Raw genomic sequence first — 25,526 nt, 5'->3', positions numbered from 1 at the left:
TTAGCATTGGGTCCCCAGTTCTATATCCTTCACTGGCAGTTTGAGTCCCAGGGAAGAGGTTCCCAGTGGATCAATCATATTCATGTAACGTTCACCACGGTGCTTGGCCAAAAACGGACCCCAGTCAGGCTGTGGAGAGCACACCAACTTGAGTCGCTGCAACGGGGGGGAGAGAAAAGAGAGTCTCATGTGAAGTTACGGAGCAGAGTTACAATGCAGAAGAAATGAGGGTAGGCTCATTTAAGATTATTGATGATGGCCCTGCAATGCTCCACTGCTCAGTGTTTGTTTTTCACAAAGTTTGCAAGATTAATAGAGGATAAAGTGCCCAGATTTTAATTATACATTCTCCCCCACACCATATGAGGGGAGCTCAGAACCACTGCTACGGATTGCGAGGCTCACTTGCTGAAGGACATGTGCGCAATTACTAAGCCAAATGGTCTAAGCAGTGGGTAACTGCATTAAAATAATTGGGTTTCTGTTTTGCATATTTCCCAAAAGTATACAAACGACCGGAAAGAAGTACACTGCTATGAATGAACAAAGATTTTAATTTCAAGATGACAAATTGTTTGATTTCTGTCTGCAGAAAAAAAAAAAAAGAGGAGAATGTTAACCTGACAAGCAACAAAAATCTTCTAATCTTTCCACTGATTTCTTCATTGAATATATAATCTGATTGGCGCATTTACAGATAAAAAGGAAAGAAAACGCATTTCTGATGACTTAAGAGGGAACAATTACATGTTTATTACCTAATAAAGTGAATCAGACCTCTATATCAGTTATTTTAATCTCTGCTTAATTACCAGTTTGCAACTCTTACCTCCCAAACCAACCATAATAATTTTGTGCAGCAGACTCCGTACTCAGGAAATACCAGGCTATAGCTGAAATAACTTCAGCAAAAGCCCCTTCAAAAAAACCCAACTTTTTGGTCTTTCTTTGGGTGCACTACTACAGGAAAAGTAATGAGAGCATCCTATTTTTTTGGCAATACATATGCCAGTACTACACATATAAGTTAGGAGATTTTCAGCAGAACGATTTGTCTCAATGACAGAAACTTATGAGACGATGAACAAGTTTAATTTCACATTAGCTCATCTCCAGTAGGAGCAGTTGTCTCCTGACCTATGCACTCCAACGTGCTCAACACAAGGGCTGAATGGCCCTTTAGACAAGTGGCCTTGTTGCCTAGTGCCAACCATGTGCTTGGATGTTCTCCCCAGGATGTCCCACCACTCAATATTAAACTCCTTTGCTCTATGTGAGGCAGAAAAGCATGGTCTTTTCCGTTAGGCGTGTGTAGTGTGACATATTGAGAGACCAAAAAGTTTATTCTATTTTAGTACATTTTCTCTCCTTTTCACTTTTGAGGCATATAACACCCCCGATGGGTTTTGCAGGAGAGCTGAACTGCAAAAGCGACTATGAAAGGGGGAGGTGAGTGTCTGTTCCTCATCCCGAGGAGGGAGCAGCACAAGCGGCATGCAGTGGCGAGGAGGCAGAACTAGAAAAGCCTCAAAGACCAAAAATAAGAGCATTGAACTTCTTCAGAAGACAAGGTGAAGGCAATGAAGGGTAGAAATGCTGACATGAGAAAGACCGCTGTACAGTGCCCTGCAAGGAGCCGAGGAGCCAGTGGGATGGGAACAGACGGGGAGCGGTGGTGGTGGCAGCCAGGGTGGCAGGCAGGGCCAGGACACAGCGACAGGGAGCAGAAGGGAACTGCCACACTTCTGGAGTGGTGGGGGGGAAGTGGCAGGAATCCGATTTGCAAAATAAACAAAAGCAGCATAAAAATAAAGTGCCACCTGGAAATGTTTTCATCCCAGGCGCCAGAGAGCATCAGTTTATTCAAGAAAAATAATGAGATGAAGAAGAGGGGGAAAAAAAGACTGACAGCTAAGTTTTATAACGAGTAGTTTGAGCTGTAGAGCATGAGGTCTTTTCATATATCTTATTCCTGAGCTTCACCAAGTGGCACAACCTCCTGGAGCGCATCCCGGCTGACATTTCCCAGCACCGACTGGTGATAGACGCCGTCAGTTGATGCTTCCTACATCTACACGCTGCTTTTGCAAAAAGGCCAACAAAGCTGGAACAACTTTCTCTCAGAAACGCCATACCGGGGCTCATGAAATTTGTAACTTCTTCTAGTTCTCATAAAAGCAATCACTTAACAATTTAGGAGCATTTTGTTGAGGAACAGGGAATAGAAGGTCTGCATTTTAAATCAGCTGAGTATCTCTTTGCCACACAATAACCAGCTTACCACAAAGTAATCTTAGCACTATTAGACATTCAATACCACAAAAATCAATGTAAAATAAAACAGACAGTCTCCTGCGACCGTATTTTTTTGCAGCAAAAAGACAGAAGAATTACCTCGATAAATTTGCCTGGGGCTAGATGCATTTTTATCACGAACATAACTGGGATCCAGATAACTGAGCAGGCCAGCATCAGCCATCCAAGCACCATGGACCAGCCTGGATAGTGGTAAGCTCCGTAAGTCATCGGTTCCCACTGGTAAAAACTGAAGCAAAGAATAAACTGGAAACAAGGAGGGAAAACAAATATGTTTGAATACGCAAAACAAGCCTGCTATGCAACAAATGGTGGGTATCCACACACAGAGTTGCTCTATGTGAAATACAGATAAAAGTACACACACCTAAGGCAGGGCGCTCACACAAGCTGTAATAAACGGGTCAGAGCCTGAATTTAATGAGTTTCATGGAAATCTTGCAAAATCCCACAAAAATCACTGGTTTTATGCCAGAAGAATTGAAATTAGAATCTTGCCCCTAGAGCAACATGCTTTATTACATGGTCTATTGGCAGTTTTACCTAATGTGATTATGCTAAGTTACTCCATTTCACTTACTGTATGAATAGCAATACATCTGCTTACATTTGTGCATAATTCAGTAACTTTTGGGAAATAACTGTTCTCGCAATAATTGCACACGGAAGATTTATAGCAGTATAACTGGGTGAAGGCACGTATAAAAATGATCAGTTTTATTTCCAGAGATGTGGAAAGTCTAATATTAGACTATCCAAATGTATCAAATATTAGCTTTGCAGAGGCAATAACAGAAAAGAGCATATTGCTTGGTTTTGCTCTCTCTGTTTCCATTGCATAAAAATTGAATTACGACTGATCAGTGTCAATTTATTTCTTCCCATAAATTCACTAAATATTACATTTGGAGAGGACAACAACAGAACGTGCAAGTTTGAACTGACCTCATTTGCTTTCCAAATTTTCCCTGCTTAAGAGACAACAAAATTTCTTAACCCCTGGTTGTGATTACTGGCAGTCAGTAGCTAAGAGTATAGGACTGATCAGTAAAGAAACTGAGCAATTTGCAGAAAAGCATTACATTTCCCTTTCGAAGTGTAACAGGTCCAAGACAGCATCCTGAAAACACCCATTGGAAGAAAAAAAGCAACAAAAAACCACACGCACATGCCTTCATTTTTAGCAAGGCCCTCACGAGAAAAATACATATTGCCATTTATGTTACGCTAATACAACAGATTAAACTGGACTGTGTCTTCAAAGTTTTAAAAAGGGATTTGCAAATTATACCTATATATTGACACAATCAAACAACAGTTGCCATTGGACAGGTAAGATAGATCTTCCTGGTTTTCATGCACAGCAATACTATACTTCAGTGAAGACAATCAGTAAAGAAAATCTATGCAGGGAAGTGGAGTATCTTCATTGTATGACGCACAAATTGTTCTTATTATAGAAAATTTCTTTTCCTCACAACTCAAGATTTTGTTGAGTGCACCAAAACTCACTAGTCCCTTCATACACGCATTCCTGTCTGTGAAAACTAAACCTTTTCCACTTTTCAGGAAAAAAAAAAGAATCCCTCATTCCTGAATTAACAATACTGAAAAGAAGTTACTACCTTTACCCACAGCCTTTTTTTTTCCCCAGAAATAAAAAGATTTACCAATGTTTACACTGTGCTAAATAACAGCACTGACAGGAACTTCCCAGCACGTAAGCCAAAACACAACTTCCCTGGAAGAAGTGGCTGCAAAGCGCTATAGAGTCACCATTTCGCTTCTTCACCTCATCCAGCTGACACCATACTTACTGCTTCGAAATGTCTGTCTTTTCAGAAATTCTATTAACTTTTCTTAACTTATACCTAAAAATCCATGAATACTTGTATGAACTATTTAGCACTTCTGTGAAATGATTCGTTTTTAAAACCCTATGCAAACACTGGTAATCTTACCAGACCTATGGTCCAGGCCTGAGGAATTTCAGGCCAAACTATGTTCTCTCAAACATAAAATGCTGGTGGACGAAGGCTCAGTTGTTTTATACTGGCTTGTCAGGTCAAAGGCTTTTGAAATGGCTAAAAGAATTGTTTCATTCTTGTGCCAAAACATGACACACAGTTAAAGATTGTGTCCGTAATTAGGTTAAAATGTAAAGGAAGCTTTGAGTTAGAGAGCTAGATAGTAAATGTAGATATAGTCACTATATTTTGATTCTTGGACTTGAAAAAACAAGTGTAGCAATGGTAAAACTGAGAATGTGCCGTTTTTTAGATTAAAGGGAGATCTAAATTAAGTAAAGTATTATTCCAGGTTTTGGGGTGAAAAGAAAAAAAAAAGGAAGGGAGGGGAAAAAAGGGAGGGGAAAAAAGGGAGGGGAAAAAAGGGAGGGGAAAAAAGGGAGGGGAAAAAAGGGAGGGGAAAAAAGGGAGGGGAAAAAAGGGAGGGGAAAAAAGGGAGGGGAAAAAAGGGAGGGGAAAAAAGGGAGGGGAAAAAAGGGAGGGGAAAAAAGGGAGGGGAAAAAAGGGAGGGGAAAAAAGGGAGGGGAAAAAAGGGAGGGGAAAAAAGGGAGGGGAAAAAAGGGAGGGGAAAAAAGGGAGGGGAAAAAAGGGAGGGGAAAAAAGGGAGGGGAAAAAAGGGAGGGGAAAAAAGGGAGGGGAAAAAAGGGAGGGGAAAAAAGGGAGGGGAAAAAAGGGAGGGGAAAAAAGGGAGGGGAAAAAAGGGAGGGGAAAAAAGGGAGGGGAAAAAAGGGAGGGGAAACAGGAGAAAAGAAAAAAGGAAGGAAAAAAAAGGAGAAAAGGAAAAAAAAAGGAAAAAAGGAAGAAAAAAAGGAAAAAAGGAAGAAAAAAAGGAGAAGAGAAAAAAAAAAAAAAGAAAGAAAAAAGGAGAAAAGAAAAAAGAAAGGGGAAAGAAAAGGAGAAAAGAAAAAAAAAGAGCGAGCCCCACAGACATGGAGCAAACCGCGCCGAGGCCCCGCCGGGCCGCGCCGCCACCCGCTGTCGCGCAGCGCCACCTGCCGGTGCGGCGGGAAGCGCCGCGCTGAGCCGCGCGGCCGGGGCCGGGCCGGAGCGGCCGCAGCCCCGCTGGCTCCGCCGCCCGGGCTCCTTCACCCGCAGCGCCTGGAGACAGAAGTTCCTTTTCTCTTTTGTTTCTGTTTTTCTTTTGCTCTTTCAGAGAAACTGAAGGGGTTTGTGTTTGTGCCCGGGGACGTAACTGCAGCCACCTTTGCGCAGACACCTCCGTCCTTGCAGCTAAAACTTTGTCCCTCGCTTTCCACGTAAGCCCTTCCAAAGACTCTCTCTCGGACTAGTTTACGACTCAATAAAATGGTTTTTCCCCAGCTCAACCTGAGAACGGACAGGAGGGTCATGTAATTTCCTCTCCCTCTCTATGTGTCTCTATACGTACCTCTGTATTACACACACACACGCATACACAATAATCAAAACCGCTGGTACGCCATAGCACCATTTTGCACAGACAGGGAAAGGCTGCCACAGCAGCACGTGGAGACTCATCATCCCTCTCTACCAAAAATACCGATATTTATGCTCCCTTTTACCTGCTACACACACGTGCAAGACCACACGTGCACACACACATGTTTGTCTCTAGGTATCTGCATGCGAGATCTCATTACCGCCATTCAGAAACATCATGAATGATGAAGAAACAACAACAAAACTCTTTGGAGAAAAGATTCTAAAAAATTTTGCTTACTGTTAAAATAGTTGGGGTCACAAATGCCCAACAGACTCTCCAGAATTTACTTGGCTGGAATCCAATCATCATCTCGATATCTTCACAAAATCTCTGCAATCCTGTAAAGGGTAAATGCAAATGCAGTTAGGTGCGAAAAAAAAACAGCTCCGATCTGCAACACAGCTCGTGTGGCCTCCCTGGTGTCTAATTGGAAAAACAAACTTGTTGGTTGAAAACCACATAGTGAAAAATGAGACTGTTGTGGTGGGAACCATTCTGCTAAAATATTTACTTCCTAAGGATTAAAGCAAAAATTGAGCTTTTACGTAAAGATTTAGTATGTTCAGTATGTTTTGGGTTGAAGCACTAATAATATGCACTGGTTAGCTGCAGCTCCATGTATGTGTGTTGTATTTCACTGTGAAGATGAACTCTATTATTATCTGTATACCTGTTTCAGTATAAATACCTGAGCCTCTCTAGTCCTACTGGGTGACTGGGTACGACTGTATCACTTAGCATTGAAACTGATAATGTCCTGTTATTTTTCATTTGATGCGCAAGCAACACTTAGAATTATTAGAGAGGATCTGCAAATATTGTAATTTATATTCAAGGTTGTTCGAACAAAGAGATCGACTGACATGTTAATTCTTCAGCTTATTGTACTGGTTAGGCCTAGAAAGTCACCCCAGTTAATAGAGCTCACAAGACTGGAAACCAGTATTTCAGCCGTCTCTGCAGCCATCTCCCTGGCCATGGTATGTGACGGGAAAAGGCGTGCTGGCCCAGCAGCTGCCATTGCCATCTGATAAAGGCCAGTCTGCTTTTCAGCCTTGGTCTGCAGAGCTGTTTGGGTAAACGGCCCCTAGTCACTACAGCTATTGGTAGTTTATCCAAAAGTAATAAAAACAAAATTGAAATTTGTTCCAGCTTTTCTAACAATGATAAGGAGATGAAAGTCTGGGGTCCAAGGCTGAGCTCACCTGTCATACAAACAGTTCAAATTTGGGGCAATTTTATCTGATAAAGCAGGTGAGCGTCTCTGCCATTTAAATTTTACAAAGCATTGTTCTACAGCATTAAATACTTGAGGTAAAAAAAAAAAAAAAAAAAAGGATAAACTGCTTTATGTTCTTATTGCCCTTACAGCCAGCCACTGCAGCTGCTGAATATAAGAAGGGATAATCCCCAGGCTTGATCCAGCTAATTTTGAAGCCTTTCTGTTGCTATCAAAGAGAACTAAACCTATCCACCTGACTGTTCCCAGAATTAAGAAAAGATGGCCCAGCAGGTAAAAAATAGCAATGGCTCAATATTCAACATCTTCTGATGCACATCTAAGGAAGCAGCAGGGCTAGATGGTGCCAGGGCAGCCTTAAAGGCCCAGCTCAGAGGGTGAGCACAGATTAAGCCAGTTCAGGCAGATAGCATGGCAGAGGGAAGCTAAAAAACGGTGCTACCATAAGAAAGAGTGAAGAAAAATTGAGAAAGTAAACAAAAGATTGTATTGCAAGAGCAGTATTTAGGGGAGGGGAAAAGCACAACCTGCAGTGGATATAAGCTTAGAAAACTAACCCAAGGGGATCCAGATGTCACCTTTTTCTTCTGTAACCGCAATTTCTCTCCCTCTTTTTCTCTTTCCCACTGACTACAGTAAACACTCTTTTTCAGAAAGCCTCCTCTTTTCTCTGTAAAATACACATAATTTTTTACAACCCTTGGAATCACCGTACTTCAGCACCTGTCTGACTCATCATGTCCTCTATTTTATAATAGAGCTGGACCAGCTGTAAACCTCAGGATCACTGTGTTCTGGACCTGAAAGGATATCTTAGCTGCAACTGAACAATCGGCCCCTGTGTTTTATTTACCTGCTTATTACAGTTCAGGGCACCGTCTGCAGTGAGCTACACGGGAGATGCTCACACAGCGGTCATCCCTGCACCGCGCTGTGGTGGGAACAAAACTAGCTTTAAACTAGTTGCAGCAGCTCAAGGCATGGGCTGAAGGGACTTTCCACAAAGTTTGAAGCTCGTCCGAGTGTCTCTACTCCAGCCACACTTGCTGCTGCAAAGGAGGCAAACCTAACTGGGTAGTTACCAGGGGCTTCTGCGTCCAAGAGTCGTGCAAGCCTCAAGCAAATCTGCACGGATTTGTTTGAAACGCCAATTAAAAAAAAAAATGTAGTTCCTCCTTGGAATTGTCAGTGGATATTCACAGTTTAAGGCACTTCTAAATGTTGGCAGTTCAGCAGTCAAATGCATGTAAACAAATAGGGGCATTACACAGCACTCATTTCATTCCCGGTGAAAGTCTGAAAATAGGTTCGTCAAGTTCCACAGAAAAATGCAAAGGATGTTCTAGTTAACACTGATTAAATCTTAGTATATCTGGTCTCCCTCTCAGATCAGTCAGGCCTGCTGAATAACTTTGGGAAATAAATGATACATGATACTCTATATCTCAATTTCCACTCTCTAAAGTAGGATGATGTATTCCTAAGTGCTGCAGATATAAAATCCATTAAAAAGCAGACTGCAAAACTAGACAGGCAGCTACTTTGATATTCTCCTTCAGGTAAAATGTCCAAAATTACTAACACTTTCTGCAAATACACTGCAGCAGTTACCACTCACTCTGAGGATGAACCTTCCCAACAACAGATTGTCAAAAAACAGACCTAGGAGGAGCACGAACAAAGGTCAGACAATCTTTCCATCTCCAACAGCATTTCGCTCGAGCACGAGGATCTTTGCATTTAGCTTCACATTACAAAATGTAACAGTGGGAATTATGTTGATGATTAAATGAATACCCACAGCTCTAAGCTATTCGTTACCAATCATGCATCATAAGTTAAAGGACCGGAGAATAAATATCTATATCAGCATATGAAATAAAAACCAGCATTTGACTGGATCATGTAGCACTGACTCTAAGGAAGAAAAAAGTGATTGCAAGGAAATAACCAAGTGTGCCTCTTTTTAATTTAAAAATCTCAACAAGCTCAGCAAGCAGAACATGTAACAAGAACTAAAGACGGATTTATTTCATCGTAAAAGCACCTGCCGCTATTGTGCCAACCTGCTTGCTATGACGAGTACAAGTATACAGAGAAAGATGTCAATGAAGTGTAAAACAGCAACTGTCAGAGCTTGAAAATATATTATGCCAATTTTAAACACTGCTTGAAGGAATATAACAAGAGCAGCATCTTCACTTGTATTTACAACATGCAAATCACAAACGTACAGGCTGTTCTCCTATGAACAGTCCTTTGAAAAGGAGCTTTAATGCAGTAGAAGCAGCTACGATACATTAGTCAAGCAGATAATGATTGCAAACTAAATCTTGCCTTCTTCATGTAAAAGAATGGAAGCTCTTTCGTTTAGTAGAAGGTTAATTCCAGGGAATAGCCTTTGAAATAGTCTATATCAAAGGCTTTACTAACATCTGTTGATTAACAATCAGTTGGTACAGAAAGCATGGGAAGAATGATTTGTAATCGGCAGATATTTCCCAAGTCTGATTACATTAAAGTAACATGTAACAAAAAAAAAAAGTTCTCCTTTATTCAAGTCCTACCTTTGCAGTGCTATAATTATTTCTGTTTTTTATATTTTATGTTTTTCATAAAAGTTAGTGTTTTAAGGCACATTGAATTTGTTGGGTAAAGGAGGTGCTAGCCAGAGCAATTTTGCTCACAAGCCTAATGAAATGTTGCTCCACAAAGGCAGGTCCGTAGTGCTTCTGCCACACAGTGTTCAGAGGAGGAACAGAACCAGTATTTGCTCCCTATTTACATTCATCCTTATTTAAAAACCTACAGAACAAAGAAATTCTGCAGATTTAAGTAGTTTTGGGGTTATTTAAAAATATTCCAAGCGAGGGACTTTTGTCTTGCACACTGACGGCAATGGCTTTAAAGGGGGCAATATTTTTGGCACAGGCCAGGTGAAGCTGTAGAGAACTGCTGGCCAGGAAGAGTGACAACATGTAGTGCTTTAGCACAGCGTTGTTCAGGCATGCTCTCAGCAAACAGAGGAAGAGGAAGAGAAAAAAACCCAAATGAACAAAGCCTTATACTCTTCTTGAGAATTCCCACTCACCACCTTTTCTAGAATTGTATTGATTTTAGGAAAGCTGGGAAATTGGTCAGTACGATAACCAGACACTAACGACTCAGATGACACGTACCTGGTGGTACTTCCACAGGAACAGGCAAATGCTAAATCTGGTGGTAACTGGGGGGAGGGAATGGGCAAACCTTGCATGTCTTCATGGAAACTGAAGCACAGAGCAATGGCACTACTTGCCAGCACTGATTTTCAAATCAGGAGTTCTGCTAAATAATCCCCAAAATCCATCTCTCCACTTCAGGAGATATCTCAAAGCATTACACTCAGTCCCTTTGAGAAGACTGGTTGAATGTAAAGCTGATAGCCGTTACCAATATCATTTTGCTCACAGAGATTACACTTCTAAAGCAACTCTAATTAAAGTTCTTACATTTCAGGGACGTAAAAAGCAACAAGCATTCTGATCAACCAAAACATAACGGGTCTGAATCAACTTTTCTCTCAGTGTTTCGACTTTTTGCGTTGTATTCTGTAGCATTTCCTAGAGCATATTTGACTTCGCTTACAACACTCAGGCTTGCTCACTGGATGTCAATGGAGATAAAATACCCCTCTCTATTTACGTGAAAGTAGAGAAAACAAGGAAGGGCTGATTCCTTGTCCTGTCTATAACATTCAATGCTCAAGCAAAAGCACCAAATTCTGCATGTTTTGAATTACATATGATTTTTTAATGCGTTTATATCACAGAGTGGACCCCACAACGTAGGTAGATCTAAGTATTCAGTGCATAGGCTAGAGCCTAAGATCATGTGGCTATAGAAACACGTTCAACAGAACGTCTCGGGATTATTTATGTCCAGCTGACAGAAAATATATAATTCGTTCCTATCCACAGCAACAGCAGAAACAGCCATATCTTTGTCATCTTTAACACTGACATTCAGATCTGCCTTTGCTTTTGAAGGCAAGTCTTAAGTGGCAGCACCACACTGCAGACAAATTAATCATCTGTTATGTAGGGAGATCTTCACATTTCCTACCACAACCATCTGAGATCACACGTTTCGAAGAATCGGTCTCCTGAAAGTACTGGACAAGCCTGGGAGCAAATCACCATCTGGTATCAATTGCTGTAGCTACAGTGGCACCAAGGTAACGGCACTGCCTTACACAAGCTGAGGATCTTCCTCATAATCTAATGTAGGTCAACATGCATCGATATAACTGATATTGCCGCTGTGCATAATTAATCAGTCTGAGTAGCTGCATAGTCTTGATCCTGTGTCACAGATAGATGGGCTAAAGGGAAGGCTGGAGGTGTGCATGGAAAATAAATCCTTCAGAAGTTGTTAAACGCAAAGATACCATTTCTGGCTCAGGCAGTCTCTGACCCTAAAGCAGCTGGAGTGTGAAAGAGGCCCTGAAGAAGCGTCACTAAACTCTCAGTCTATTATTATACTTACCTCTAAGCAGTGGCTTTAAGCTATGGAGGGGAAAAGGCCATTAGGTTTTATGCAAGTCTTGTGAATACATGTATTTAAAGGAATCTATAGTAATGAAATCCCATTATGCTTTTCTTCAAAATAAGGGAATTCTGAGGCTTTTTAAAAGAAAAAAAAAAAACAACAAACAAATCGTTGCTCCTTTCCGTAAGAATTTCACGTTACCAACTACTTTGCCATATGCTAAAACGCTACATTGATACAGGCTGTCCAATAACAGTATTTTTTCTTACCATATATATAGGAAACTCCAACAAGCTCAAAGATGGCAATGATGACAAGAGAATAAGAAGCTGCGTAAGTGTCCACGAGCTGTAACATATACATTCCACCCTAAAGAAAAAAAGGGATAAAAGAGCCATTACTTGCGGCATATAGCTGGTGTTTCTCCTCACACATGTCACAACTCTAACTAGTGCTAAAGTAAGCAAAATGAACAAGAGCAGGACCCAAGCTTCTCCATCCCAAGTGAACATCCAAACATTGACTGGACACGGGCTCATGCTGTGCTATGGTTTCTTCCTTCTCGCTGAATGAATACCAAATCCAACAAGAGAAAAGCAAAGTGTTCACCCCTGGTCTTAATTACCAGACTCAGGTAATTAACACAGCTTGGGAAGACATTGGTTTCAGTCCTTTCAGACTAAGGACTGAACTGTGACCAGACCTTCCACCAGCAGTGGTTCTAACCACTTAATATTACGTCAAAAGCGAAGTCACCATTGAAGCCAGGAATACTGTAACAGTGAATCCAGTTCCTCTCTTTGGAAAGGATATAATGCCCTACCTTCAGGGTAGAGGTTAAGCAGCATAATTCAAGTGAAGGAAGGACTTTACAACAGCAAAATTGTTGTTGGGCTGGTAGGTGATGCAGTGAGGGGAAAGAAAGAAAAAGGGGGAAAAGGGATGAATAGAATAGTAAGATAGATATTGTACACCTCCTCTTGAAGCTGCTGAGAGTTTATAATGTTGGAGGAATTAGTGGACAAAAGGCACTGAAGACTGTCAATGGTAGATGAGAACTTAATTAACTCCACCGTTTGCCAAGACTATCAATATCTGTCTAATCTGGGAGGGAAGGCACCCAAAACTGGTGTGCATGTTTATACGACATACAAACTCATCTTTTTCTTAAATGAATACCTAATTTACATTATTACTTTGGAGATGTTTGGCTAGGGAAAATTTTAAAAGTCTGATTCTCAGAAAGATTTGAACAGCAAAGTCTTTTATGTATATCTCAGTCCGAGCATCCATAAAAAAAAAAAAAATAAAATAATGGTTTCAGACTCACCTGGTGTCTGCACATGTGGCAGAATTGAGCTTAATCTTCTGCAACTTGCACAGGAGGAGAACGGCCACCAGAGGGGGATTGGGGACAGACAGTGATGCTCAAAACCAATAGTATTACCTGAGTGATCATAGGAAATCCCATGATGAAAAAGGAGATGCAGCACCCAAGAGTGAACAGTGCCTTGTGCGTACGTAAGTATTTGGGGAACTCGTCCGAAACGGAGGTCACTATAGTCTCAATAGTGGCAAACTGAAAGACAAAGGAAAAGGATTGGTTCACACGCAATGTACACAAAGTGGTCCAACTGGGTATAATGGGACGTAAGAGAGTATTCTGAATCCTAGGTGTTAAATGCTCAGCTGTTAATGCCAAAGCTTCACCCAAATGATTTCAGCATTGGTGGCCTGACTTCACTTCTCTTTTTGGAAAGTGGTTCACTAACCACATGGAAAATCAGGATTAATCTCATGGTCCTCCAAACAAATAAATACAAAAAGCAAGAGGAATAGGAAACAAAAAGAAAGTTTACCATAGTATCTAATCCAAGTGTCAGAAGCATCAAAAAGAATATTATAGCCCAGAACGGAGAGAGAGGAAGCCTAGTTAAGGCTTCTGGGTAAACCACAAAAGCAATTCCAGGACCTAGAAATGAGAAAAATAAAGGCTGTGATATCAGGCATCGCATTAACATTGTTGACTGAATGGAAAAGAGGAAGACGTGAAGATTCATGTCTCAAAGTCTAATACAATATTACTTCACTTGATAAAAGTAAAAAAAAGATCCGATTCAGTCCTCCTATGTACAGAAAGATTTAACCATTGCAGAATTTATCTTCACATGGTTAATTGCTATTTTGTGTGTAAGTTTCAAAACACTCATACACTCCTGCTTTCCACACTGCAGGATATATATTTAACCACCTTACTGATACACTGATCCAATACAAAAGGCAAACAAAAATCATGTTCTGCAGCTGTGTTTCTTTCCTGTTCTGTGATCAGAGTCCTGTCCCTGTCACTTAACAACTCAGACTTAGATCAGCACAACGATCGTCCACTCCTCAGTACTACAAGGGCCAATGGAAAAGAAAATACTCCTCTTTAACTCATCAGCACACAGTCAAATGAGCAGGAGAAAACATAACAAATGCACAGAGCTGATACCAGATGCAAGGAAATAACCACTTTGAATCTAAAAAAAACAGCAAGAAATTCTGAAATAATACACAGCAGAAAAAATAAGGAGATGAGGTCTTCTAAAGCCTTAACCAGGATTTTTCCTTTCTTTGTTGGTTTGATATCTTTGGCTATAATTTTTGTTGGCTGTAAAGAAAAAAATATTTTTACAAGTATGCTTAGATTCGCCTGAGAGAAAAGGCTACAGGAATGTGGTGGTAGCATTACAGTAGATGGCACTTCTTCTCTATTTATCCCAGCTAAAGGAGTGCCCACTTCAAATGCTCTGAAGGATGTTTCCTGACAAGCGAGATACAAAAGAGAACCAAGAGGTGTTGGCAGCATGACCTATGCTACAAGAAGGGCTCCAAACTCACTCTGTCCTGGCCATTTCTAATCTGGATCATTGCATGCCTTTTCCTAAAGCTCCCCACACTGTTTCTGTTTGAGAGCACTGCTACTTTCTCACTTACTGAAAAAACCACATACTTTCAGCAGCATGTGAAATAATCTCCACGAGCAACTTGTGAAATGTTTGGGGATACTTCTGAACAAAGGGCAAATATGATAGTTAACAATAGGGTAAAAAAATAACACTGTACATGACTCAGTAAGTGCTGCTGTCTTTAAATTGTGCTGCAGAAAAATGGCTTTTTGGAATAGGAAGGTGCATGTGGAACTACCGTGTTCTTTCATCTCTTGGTTAGAGAATTCTTCTTGACTATTAGAGATAAGGGCATGTTTGCACTAGCTTCCTGTGTGTAGAAGTTTTAATTAAGTCTCTGAATAATGAGTCCCCATTAATCACACTTTTAGGAAAAGTTTAATTATAGAATATGAAAGTGCACATTTCTCCATCTTGGCCCCTCATAACTCTCCAAGATATCACATGCCAGGGAGCATCCAGGCACAGTTAGACAGTCACAAGAAGGCTGGCTCCCATTCTCTCCATCTTCAGAGGTTTAGGGGGATATGAACTCTTTCTAAAGGGCTGTTAAAGCCAGGAAAACTCGAAAGGTTTTGTAGCTGTTGAAACAAAAAAAAAAAGTCAAATTACCTTTAACTTTCATTTTAAATTACTAAAATTTTTCAACTGCACTGTGTTCTCAATCAGACTGAGAGAGTAGAATGAAAATAAATCGTCCTGTCTTTCCATCCATGAGAAGCATTTTATTTGTTCATCACGTACATGAGGGTTTTTTCCTGAAAGGAATATTCTAAATGAAAAAATACTATCCATTTCAGATTAATATTTTAGGAGGGGGAAAAAAGAAAAAAGAAAAAACTCCCAACCTATTACCAGTAATGATTTCATCTGACTTTTTGAAAACTTGAAAGGAGATTACGTTTCATCATCATTTTTGGTTTTTTCTCCTTCACTGCAAAAAGAAATACAACTTTAGAATTAAAAAATGGTAGACAGGGACAAGGGCTGGCTCTTTTCCCCACTCGCTGAGTCTGTTTTTAATTCTGTTAATTCAGTGTGCTCAGTCTGCAGTTACCCCTAATCTTCACTCTCTTCTTACTGCACAATCCTCTTCTATTATGGGACTAAGTTTTGTTTCCCCCTACCACGGAGAGCAGTGAAGCCTGACACTCACAAAATATTTTTAAATGGCCTAAACGGGCTCTTACCAACACACTGACAGCCCTACAAAAGATTGTCTTGTGACAGCTTTTTTCACATCCCCTGGAACAGCTGCTGAAACAGCTGGGAACAGAGAGCTCCAGCCTGTGCCTAGTTGCTCACTCAAAGACCACCAACAAGTGCTCAACGGAAAATGGTTTGTGATCCCCTGCACTAAGTATTATGCCTTCTCCAGGGAGATGAACCAGCTGAACACAAGATGTTTCCTCCACCATCCCTAACAGCTATGTCTCTCCAACCCCGCGCTGTCCACCTCTTTGGAGCTTCCACTGCAGCTTCACTTCAGCACAGCTTCTTTCATTCCTTACAAAGGATTTCGATGAGTGCAATGTGGTTTAGATTTTGTGGGTGGTTTTGTTTGTTTTATTGTTTCAGGATGGAGGTGAAGTCTAAAATAAAAAGATGAGTAGAAACTCCTAAAATGCCTGGCCTCACGTGGAGTTTTTTGAACACAGTGGTCTAATCCAGCCAGAAAATAGGGATAAGAATGAAACTTTTCCGCCCCCACTTAGCTGACTGGCAGGCCAAAAAGAAGAGATGAGGAACTGAAGACTGAATTGACATTACATCAGCTTGCAAGGGCAGTATCCCTTGGTACTTGCTGTCAACAGACAGTATGCCAGCTGACCATCCTGTGAAATTCTGCTCTCAGGCCCTCCCGCTGCATGCCCAGCCTGGTTAGCAGCCCGTCCCACCACGAGTCGGCTGGTGCAAGCCCCAGACTAACTCCCTGTGACCCAACTGCAGCTCTTGAGCTTTCCCTCACCTCAACAGCTGGGCTGCCACATACCAACAGAGGGGGCTGCAGAAACTGAATGTGAACTGGCACCTTTGTTTGCATCTCTGAGGTCAGAAGTACTGCGAAATCTGTGGGATTGTCTGTGTTTCAGTTTACAGAGAAGGAGTAAGCAAAAGGAAATTAAGAGCCTTTTCTACTTCTTAACCAGCAGCAAGATCTTGTTCCTCTCCTCTTTTCACCTGTGGTAGCTGTTTTTTAACAAACTGTTTGAAACATCGGAGTTACAAGAAAAGGTATTTTTCAAGAAAATAAAATAAAGAATACTTCACCAGCTTTCATTCCTACAGCTACCGGATTTCTATGTCTCCAGCTCATGTTGTCTGTCTTCTGTTTAGTTCCCACAACATTATTAGATGCAGATTAACTTTCATTTCTGCTTTGCCCAGAATGATCTATGAATAGTACTGTACAGAAACTATGGAAGGTTGCCTTGATTTCTATCCCCTATTGTCAACTCACTGCTACAATTTCATGATACTCAGTCAGTCAGGTATCCTAGGCTACATGTAGAACCTGGTGGCATTCAATTATCCAATGCAACAATCCTGTCAGAAAAACATTCACTGTCTTCACATTAATTCAGACAGTGAGACACATCATATATAGAATCCACGAGTATGCAACATTCACTTTAAACTCTGCTGTCCTTCTCCCATTCAGAGCCTCCTCTTGCTCTGTGCTGTCATGGTTTAGGGGTGGATAACATGGGGAACCATCCCCATGGCTCATGGAGAAGCTATTGATCACTTTCCTTTGGTGCTTGGAAATGACTGTATCTGTGCTGAAAGCTAATACAATACGCTTAAAATCCTCATGTACTTACAGAAACAGCTCTGGTGGAGGAATCATAAATACGTATACAAGTTATTACAGTTATTACAAATTCATCTTTTTAACACAGTTCAAAATGGTCTTAAAGATCTGGGCATTGGTTTGTTCAGAGCCAAAGTGCTGAACAGCACAGGAACTATAGAACTAGACTAAGGTAACAATTATCCCTCTATAATCCTGTCAGATTTTTACAACTCTCTGAACTTCTCTGAATCTTACCCAAAAGCTCCTCCTTTCCCATCTCCCACTACTTCACACCAAATCATACATGACAGCAGCAATTCTACCATCAGTCACACTCTTCTCACTCACATTCGGCTCAGACAATTAACACCTTTCAGATCCCTGCTTGTAACCACATCACTTCACTACCAAGATCTTGCAACTCATTCTTTGGGAATTTTTTACTTCCCCATAGAGGCAGCTCCTTGCTCTCCACAGTTCAGAAGCTCAATACTCCTCTCTCACCACATTCCTCCTGCTCCCCACATCATTCTCTCATCCAAGATTCTCACCATCAGGGACAACTTTTACCTCGGAGGACCTGACAAGGCAGTGACAGAAAAAAATGAGAAGGCCAGTGTTCGCTTAAACTATGTGAAGGAGACATCTTGCCCTACTCCCCCTCAGTCATTTACATAAAGATTGGAAATGAGTCTCAGCTTGCTTCTTTCTCTTATCAAACAAAGGATAAGGAGGCTTCAAGTAATATCTTGACTTCCCCATGTACCTTCTCCCACACGGAAACGCCTACAAGTGGTTTACTGACTCACTCCAGTTTGAAGCTGTTATTCCCACCTCCGATGTCAATGTCATCCATCACTAATAACAGAGCTGAAGGTGCCACCAGGTGCCTAAGTGATGAAATGGCAGTGTACCCTACCTTGGTCTGCCACAGCTTCAATATTCACTTTGAGCTCATTTGCCATGAAGCCAATAACTGAGAAGATGACAAAGCCTGCAAATATACTTGTGGCACTGTTGGTACATGTGACTATCAATGTGTCCCTGAAAAGAAAACACAAGAAGCCACGTCACCTTGTTGTAATACATACAAGGGAGGAGGGAAATTAAAGAAACACAAACAAAAAAAATAAAGAGGAGGATCTTTCAAACCAGATTTCTCCAAGCTGGAAGACTACTGGTTTTGGACAAGATCTGTCTAATAAGACCAATGGATTTCACTCTCACATACCTGTAGCAATTATTATGGAATTTGTTGTAAGAAGAGAGAGTAATTAGACCTCCCCATGCTGCAGATAAGGAGAAGAAAATCTGAGTGGCAGCATCCTTCCAAACCTAAGATAGACAGGAGAGGAAATAGCATCGGCTGTAGGAAAGAGTATTAGAAAGATCAAAAACACTATTAAATGTTACTGTTAGGGGATTAACACAGAAGTTAGTTTAAATGAACTTAAGAGCACTGGATGTCAATAGAATATTTAAAAGCAAAATCCAGCCCCGAAATACACAGTGCCCGTTTGACAAGGAGTACTGTTCTTGCTGAGCCCATATAAAACAACAGTATCACCTTTGCTGTATGTGGAAGGCACAAATAGTCAAACTGTATTGCTTGATAGGTATCAGTTCAAAAACATTCAGCAAAGAAAATACAAGTCAAGAGGAAAAATCTGCATCGGGTACCAATGGTCTATCCAGCAGTGGTCCTAAGTAATACTTTATCTTCTTGATAAAAGCAAGAACCTCAGTGTTGGTTAATGTTCTACTTATGAATGAGATTACATTAAAATTAGGATACATTTCCATCCTCAGGTGTACATCAAACAACATAGCGTAAGTTAAGGCCATTTACACACCAGGGTCCATCAGAAGAAAAGACATGCTCAGCCAAGTCTCTCTTCAAAAAAACCCAAACCAAACAGCATTGTTTGTCCTGCAACAGAGTTCTGTTTGTCCTGTAACAGAGTTCTTCAAAGCCTTCAATGCGTTTAGATAAAACATTTCTCAGTTGACTGGAATTTCAGAGAAGCTGGTCTTATGACTTGCAAAATATCCAAAGCATTACTGTTTCTATTTACAAGCTTTCCTACGAAGTCTGATTTTCCACCCAAGTCCACAGCACAGAAGTGTAGATACACACATGTGTGCACAGACATGAAGGCGGACCTGTACACACACTAGCCAGTCTGAAGATATTACTTAAATGCTACTTCAAAAGTTACTAGCCAGCAAGTTGTCAATCTTTCATCTAATTGAGTGTAATATACCTCTATTAATTTGTGTTACACAGCAAAGAAAACTGGAAACAGACACTGGCGTGAATATTATCAAACACTTACTGAGGGTTATGCAGAGACAGTATGTTCAGACAGCTCCGTTTTGCAAAAGGCAGTTCTCACCTCCTTTATGGCACAATGTGGGATCCAAAAATGCTCAAATTTAATGCAAAACTTATTTCTGTATTATTTGCAAAAGATTTAACACTCCTGTCACCAAAGGATCAAACCACTCACTATTTGCAGAGATATTAAGGAAATTCAGGTCTGCATAATTCAGCCAGGAAACTGTTTTCGGCTTTAATTATCAATCTGTCAGTGTGGTATCACACCCATATTGATAGAGGAAAAATTTCTTAGGGAAAAAAACAAACAAGCAAACAAAAAACCCCAGTAAATTTCCTGAGATGTTGCTAAAAATCCCTCTTAAATTTCTAAAGAAAAGAGTCTGAATTGTAACTCTCAGCTCAGGCTTCAGTTCAGTCTCAAGACACTTAAGACTGTGCTCATGTACCACATCAGACAAATACACGGTCTGCGGGTGGATTTATGCCTACACAGACAAAAATCCATGTGTATTTTTGGAACATGTTTCATTGCCTTCATTGGCAACAAACAGCTTTTTAGAAATCAGTTGAAAACATGAGTCAGGCAACAGAGCTGAAGCTGCACCTCACACAGTCAGTGCTTAAAGAGCAAAGGTCCCACATCCCTTTATTCTGTCCGTTCCTACTAAGCAAGTAGCCTTGTTTCTCACAATGCAGAGGTAGGAGTTGGGGTGTTAGATTAGGATACGTATCACAGAATGATAGTATGACAGAATACCAGGTGGAAGGGACCTCAAGGATCACCCGGTCCAACCTTTCTCAGCAAAAGCATGGTCTAGACATGATGGCCCAGCCCCCTGTCCAGCTGAATCTTCAGTGTCCAATGTATAATTTGATTTTATTTAAGCTGGTGTTTCAGATGCTTTATTCAGAGCAATTTCTTTGCTCAATGAGTAAAATACACCTATTCAGAGCATTCCTCAAGAAATGCAGACAGGTTTATTATGTTACCTGTTAAAAGCTTCATGTGCTTGTTCAAGTCAGGGCAGCATCCAACAGACACCGGCGTATGAAAATCTGCACTTCCTTTTTAATTCCCTATTTTCCTAATGCACCTACTCAGAGATTCAGGTGAAATATTAAATGTGAATATATCTAATATCTAACAATATCTATAATAATGAACACCAAAAAAAAAGTTATGTGCACACAAATAAGAAACATCCATTGCAACAACACTGCACGCAAGAGGAAGAAGTAGTTTCCACGGATGCCAATCCTGCCTCTGCACATAGAAAATGCTTGCAACAGACACTAAGAAATGTGCATGACATTCATCCTAGCAAAGTTGTAAGTGCAATAACAAGCCCACCATGGCATCGATTAGCTTCTCCCACTTTGGCGTGATGAAGTACCAGATCCCAGCTCCAGCTCCAGGTAGAGTTACTCCTCTTATAAGGAGGATGATGAGAACTACATAGGGGAACGTAGCTGTAAAGTACACCACCTGGACAGACAAAGAGAAAAAAAAGGATTATTGAAAGGGATTATGTGGATCCATAAGAAGAGAAGGTGAGGAAAAATGAGTGCTATGCTATTGCCTGAAGAAAGCAATTACTCAGGCTCAGAGACAGTAGCCAGGGGATAAATTAGGAAGACAACGGGGTTATTTCCCAGGAAATCTGAAATTTTACAGCTCTTCTTGCTGCTGGAAGCAGGAACAATATCAATAGCAACAGAGGTATGAGTTGGGATTCTAGACAGAGATGGGAAGAAAAAGCAGGGAAGAAAGTCTGGAGAGGAGCAATAGGAATTTACAGCTAATTGACAATATCACTTTTCATCCTTGCCAAGAGTAAACTAATGGAATTCAGTGGAGATGAAATGAGCAATGCCATTCGATAAATTTCTGATTTTTTTCCCTGTATATTTCTCTGTCTATTATCTAAGCCTAAAAAATTGTTATTGCTGTTTGTACCTGTTAATAATTACATATCACCGTGACAATATTTGTGGTCCCAATGCAGAAAAACAAAGTCAGTGGAAGGATCCAGACAGACCTAATCATCATCATGTCTAAATACACAACAGAGGTTGTGTGTTTAATGTCTTAATAACTATCTAGTACAGAGCAGAGCTCTCTCTGTGGTCAAATAAAATGGCTAGATTATGGCCAGCTAAGCTGTACGCTCTACCCAAAAGCATTTCAAAACCTTTTCACATTAACCTCTGAATCTTACAGGGACCAGAATCCTCTGAGCTAAAGTGACTTTTGAAACTGCTTTCCCAGCTTGCTTTTTGCTGTTTTCAGAGGTGTTCTATGAAGTTGCCTCGACAAAATTTTGTGCAGTGAATATACTGAACTCATTTATGTACAAATATCCCTGACACCAAGGAGTTAATATTTTTCTCGGCCACTAAGACTCACTTAAAGAAATACTTATTGCCACAACCAAACCCAAGCTATTCTCCTGTTCATCATCTGTTTCTTGGCTCTGGCCCTTCATGAAACAGTTTTTCTATCACACTAAGGTAGCGGGGGAAAAAAAAAAAAATCTCAACTTTCCCCTGGCACTCTGAGTCTTGGGATTTTCTGCTAATTCCCAAGCTACGTCCCAAATGATGTTGCCAGCTTCTAGCTGCAAAGGGACGGCTTGGAATCAGAAACCCTGTGCTCAGCTCCAGAAAATTCATAGCTATCTCTGCATATCCACTCTCTTTATCCCAGGAAATATCTAGTTATTTTGCTCCAGCTTTTTAATCTTTTCAGCTTACTCTTTGTGAATAAGCCAGGTTTTTGCTATGTCACCATCTAACATTTTAACCTGTGTGTTAATCGCAGTGGCGTTGGTGGAGAAGTCTTAGATTTTGCATTCCTGCAGGTTTCACAAAAAAAAAAAAAAAAAAAGCCCACCCAAACCAGCACTGCTGCTGAAGAAAAGGCCACGTTTCTCCACTCAGACAGCAGCCTGGCCGATTCGTATGCCTGTACTTCCCTGCCAAAGAGAGGACATGCTCCCTCTTGACACGGCGGCCAGTCAGGAGGCATGGCAGAAGGCTGCAGAACTGAGGGGCAAGGGAGGGAATGGCACGTGAGATGTCAGAGAATTAGAGCAAGGAGCTGGGTTACTGCAGGGAGGCCTTTTAGAAAGGTGTCATGCAAATACTTGGGAAAAGAGGATACACACTGGCACTGCTCACACTCACCAATTTAAGTTTGGTTCTGATTTTAAAATATGTTACTTAACATCTTAATTTACACCACAATTTCCCTGACTACAGTGAAATGTGAGGTGATCGCGGAACTTTAACGAACACCACACAGAATAGAGAAGGCTGCTGAAGGCACCTCTTTTGCCATCCAACTGCTGAGCACAGCTCAAGGGATCATTTTAAACTTAATGAAGATTAGGGAACAAATGCTGAACCAAAATTAACTTTTTTTATGCTTTGGCTAGACAGGAGAACACAGAGGAAAAAGGTATTTCATTAATACTTAGCCATGAACTGAAAATAATTTCCAGTAATTCCCTGCCTTAACCAAGAGTGTGATTCCCTTAAAGCAGCACACTGCTTCCTTGCGAGTGTACAATCACAAATAATTTTCTTACTTTTCCTGATGACTTGATTCCTTTAGCAAGGGAGGCATATACAATCACCCAAGCTAGGAAAAGAGATAGTGCCAAGGGCCATCTAATCTCACCAGGATATTCAATCCCTGCTGAAATCTTCAATACAAAGTACCTAGAAAAAAAATTTAAAAAAAAAAAAAAAAAGAAACAAAAAAGAAAAAGGAAAAAAAATAATGACAGCAACTGCAGGCAGTAACTCAGTGCAAATTCCTACAGTATTTTGTTTTGCTTCAGCATTCTCAGAGGTTTCTCTAGAAGGTTCCAGTGATTCTTGCCATGTATTATTTTATTCATCTGCATTGCAGTAGCAGATAAAAATGTCAGGCATGGGCCAACACCCCAGCTGTGCTAAGCACCATAGGAACGGGACACAAACAACCCAGCATTTGAAATCTAGTTTTCATCATTCCTATGCATAAATAATGGGTATAGTTTGCCGTCTTTAACTATCATATTTCTAGTCTTCCAAACAGTGATTTGTTGTCTCTTACAGTGGATTTTAGAGAAAGATTAACATAATGTCTCTACACAAAGAAAGATCTTACTTGAAGTATTCTTCACTTCCACTGACAAACGTTTTGTTTCCTTCACTGGTGAAGTTGACCATAGTCAAGTTTGGATAGGCACTCATACAGAAAGTAGAGTTCTTGATTTGTATTTTTGGGTGGTCACCAATAATGCAGGAATCTAGGAAGAAAAGAGGAAAAAAAAAACAAACACTGGTCTAGATTTTTTTTTCCAGTTTGGGGGTAAAACTGCAGCAAAAAGCATTAGATCACACACATCACTTGAACTTTTCTGTGTTAGATTTCTGGAACACCTTGCTTACAGAAGCTATAAGGGTCTGAGAGAACTTAGGTCTTAAAATACCCACGTTTCTGGGGCATCAAAAGAGCCTCAGGAAGAGAGAGAACTGCTGCCCCGGGAGCGCTCACTCCCCTTTCTCGGGGCTCCCCCGAGGGCAGGGGCCGGTGTGGAGCCCCGGGCCGGGATCAGGGAGGAGACCGGCCGGTCCCCAGCCCCCGGGGCAAGGCGGCCGAGGGGAACCGCGCCCCGGTGCCGGTGCAGAGCCCCCGCCGACGGCTCTTGCAGGCGGCGTTCGCTGGGTTTGCTTTGCCCCTTCTCCCGTCATTGCACCTTTGGGGCCGCTTTGCAAAAACGGTTTTCGTTTTTTTCGTTAAAAATAAGCCTCGCTAAAGACCAAGAGCTTGTTTTTACCAGAAATCAGAGGCCGCCAGCTATGGCATTTTCATCCGTGCTTTCTCCCCTACACAGAGCTTTTACCCGGGAGAAGAGGAGAGGAAAAAAAAAAAAAAAAAAAAAAAAAAAAAAAATTGAGGGGTTTTTTTAGCATTATAGTAAAAAAATCCCACTTATCCTTGATGTGGAAAAAGTTCAATAAAAGGGTGGGAAAGCGCCTATATGATGCAGATCACTTCAAAGTGGCTTGGGAAGCGGCAGTTCCTCCGTGCTAGGAACTTCGCCCGGCATCCGCAGTCTCCGCTGGCATCTCCCAGGGGCGCAGCTGAGCCGGAGAAAGCTCTGGAAACTCATCACGGCCACAAAAAAAAAAAACAAAAAACAAAAAAACAAAAAAAAAAACACCTTTTTTTTTTTTTTTTTAAATATGCTATCCCGACTTACCTAACAAAAGTTTGTTTTTATCTTTACAGTCTGGCGTGTTCCACGGGTTGTTACAAGAAGCCCAAGGTAGCACAGGTACAAAGGACGCAAAAAGGTAGAAAAGTGTGTAGCACAGAATAATATTGTAATATATGGCTATCAGAACCGAGATGATCAGCATGGCAATGCCGCAGCCTGCGAGAAAAGAGAGGGAGAGAGGGGGAATGAGGCGATTAATCCCGGGCGGAGGAGCAGACCGCAGCCGGACCCGGCGGCTGCAGAGCAGCGGCTTCGCCTGGCGCAGGAACAGAGCGCATCCCCCACCAGACACGGCTCCGCCCGCGCAAATTGCGCGCTAACGCTGCCGAGCCACCAGCGGGAGAGCCCGTAGCATGCGGCTGCGCGCCTGCGGACGCGCTGCGGAGCAGGGGCGCAGGGAGACGGCGGTGCTTAAGCCATGCAAGAGAGGGGGGTGCAGGTCATGCTCCCCAAAACCGGGCCGGCCCCTGCTCCGCTCACCTTGCAAGGCGGGGATGGCTTTCCAGACCGACACGGGCCCCTGACTAGCAAACTGCCCCAGGGAGACTTCCAGGAAGAAAATGGGGATCCCGGCTAGAGCCAACATCAT

General features: G+C 41.4%; 1 protein-coding gene across 1 annotated transcript; it reads right to left on the bottom strand.

The window, feature by feature from the left end:
- SLC6A5 (solute carrier family 6 member 5) lies at nt 1-25,526 on the bottom strand. The gene is made up of 13 exons (XM_086472210.1): nt 25,418-25,526; nt 24,920-25,093; nt 23,821-23,962; nt 23,255-23,387; nt 21,016-21,150; nt 18,555-18,658; nt 18,243-18,367; nt 13,435-13,547; nt 13,023-13,154; nt 11,845-11,944; nt 6,043-6,143; nt 2,395-2,562; nt 1-156 (listed from the first exon to the last, which is right to left on the bottom strand). The coding sequence occupies exons 1-13, from the start codon at nt 25,524-25,526 to the stop codon at nt 1-3; spliced, it is 1,692 nt and encodes a 563-aa protein (XP_086328336.1).

The sequence above is a fragment of the Leptosomus discolor genome, chromosome 12 (genome assembly GCF_034619465.1).
Source record: "Leptosomus discolor isolate bLepDis1 chromosome 12, bLepDis1.hap2, whole genome shotgun sequence".
NCBI classification, from domain to species: Eukaryota; Metazoa; Chordata; class Aves; order Leptosomiformes; family Leptosomidae; genus Leptosomus; species Leptosomus discolor.
Note: the sequence above shows the minus strand (reverse complement) of the source record. Positions and strands in the feature narration are given on the sequence as shown.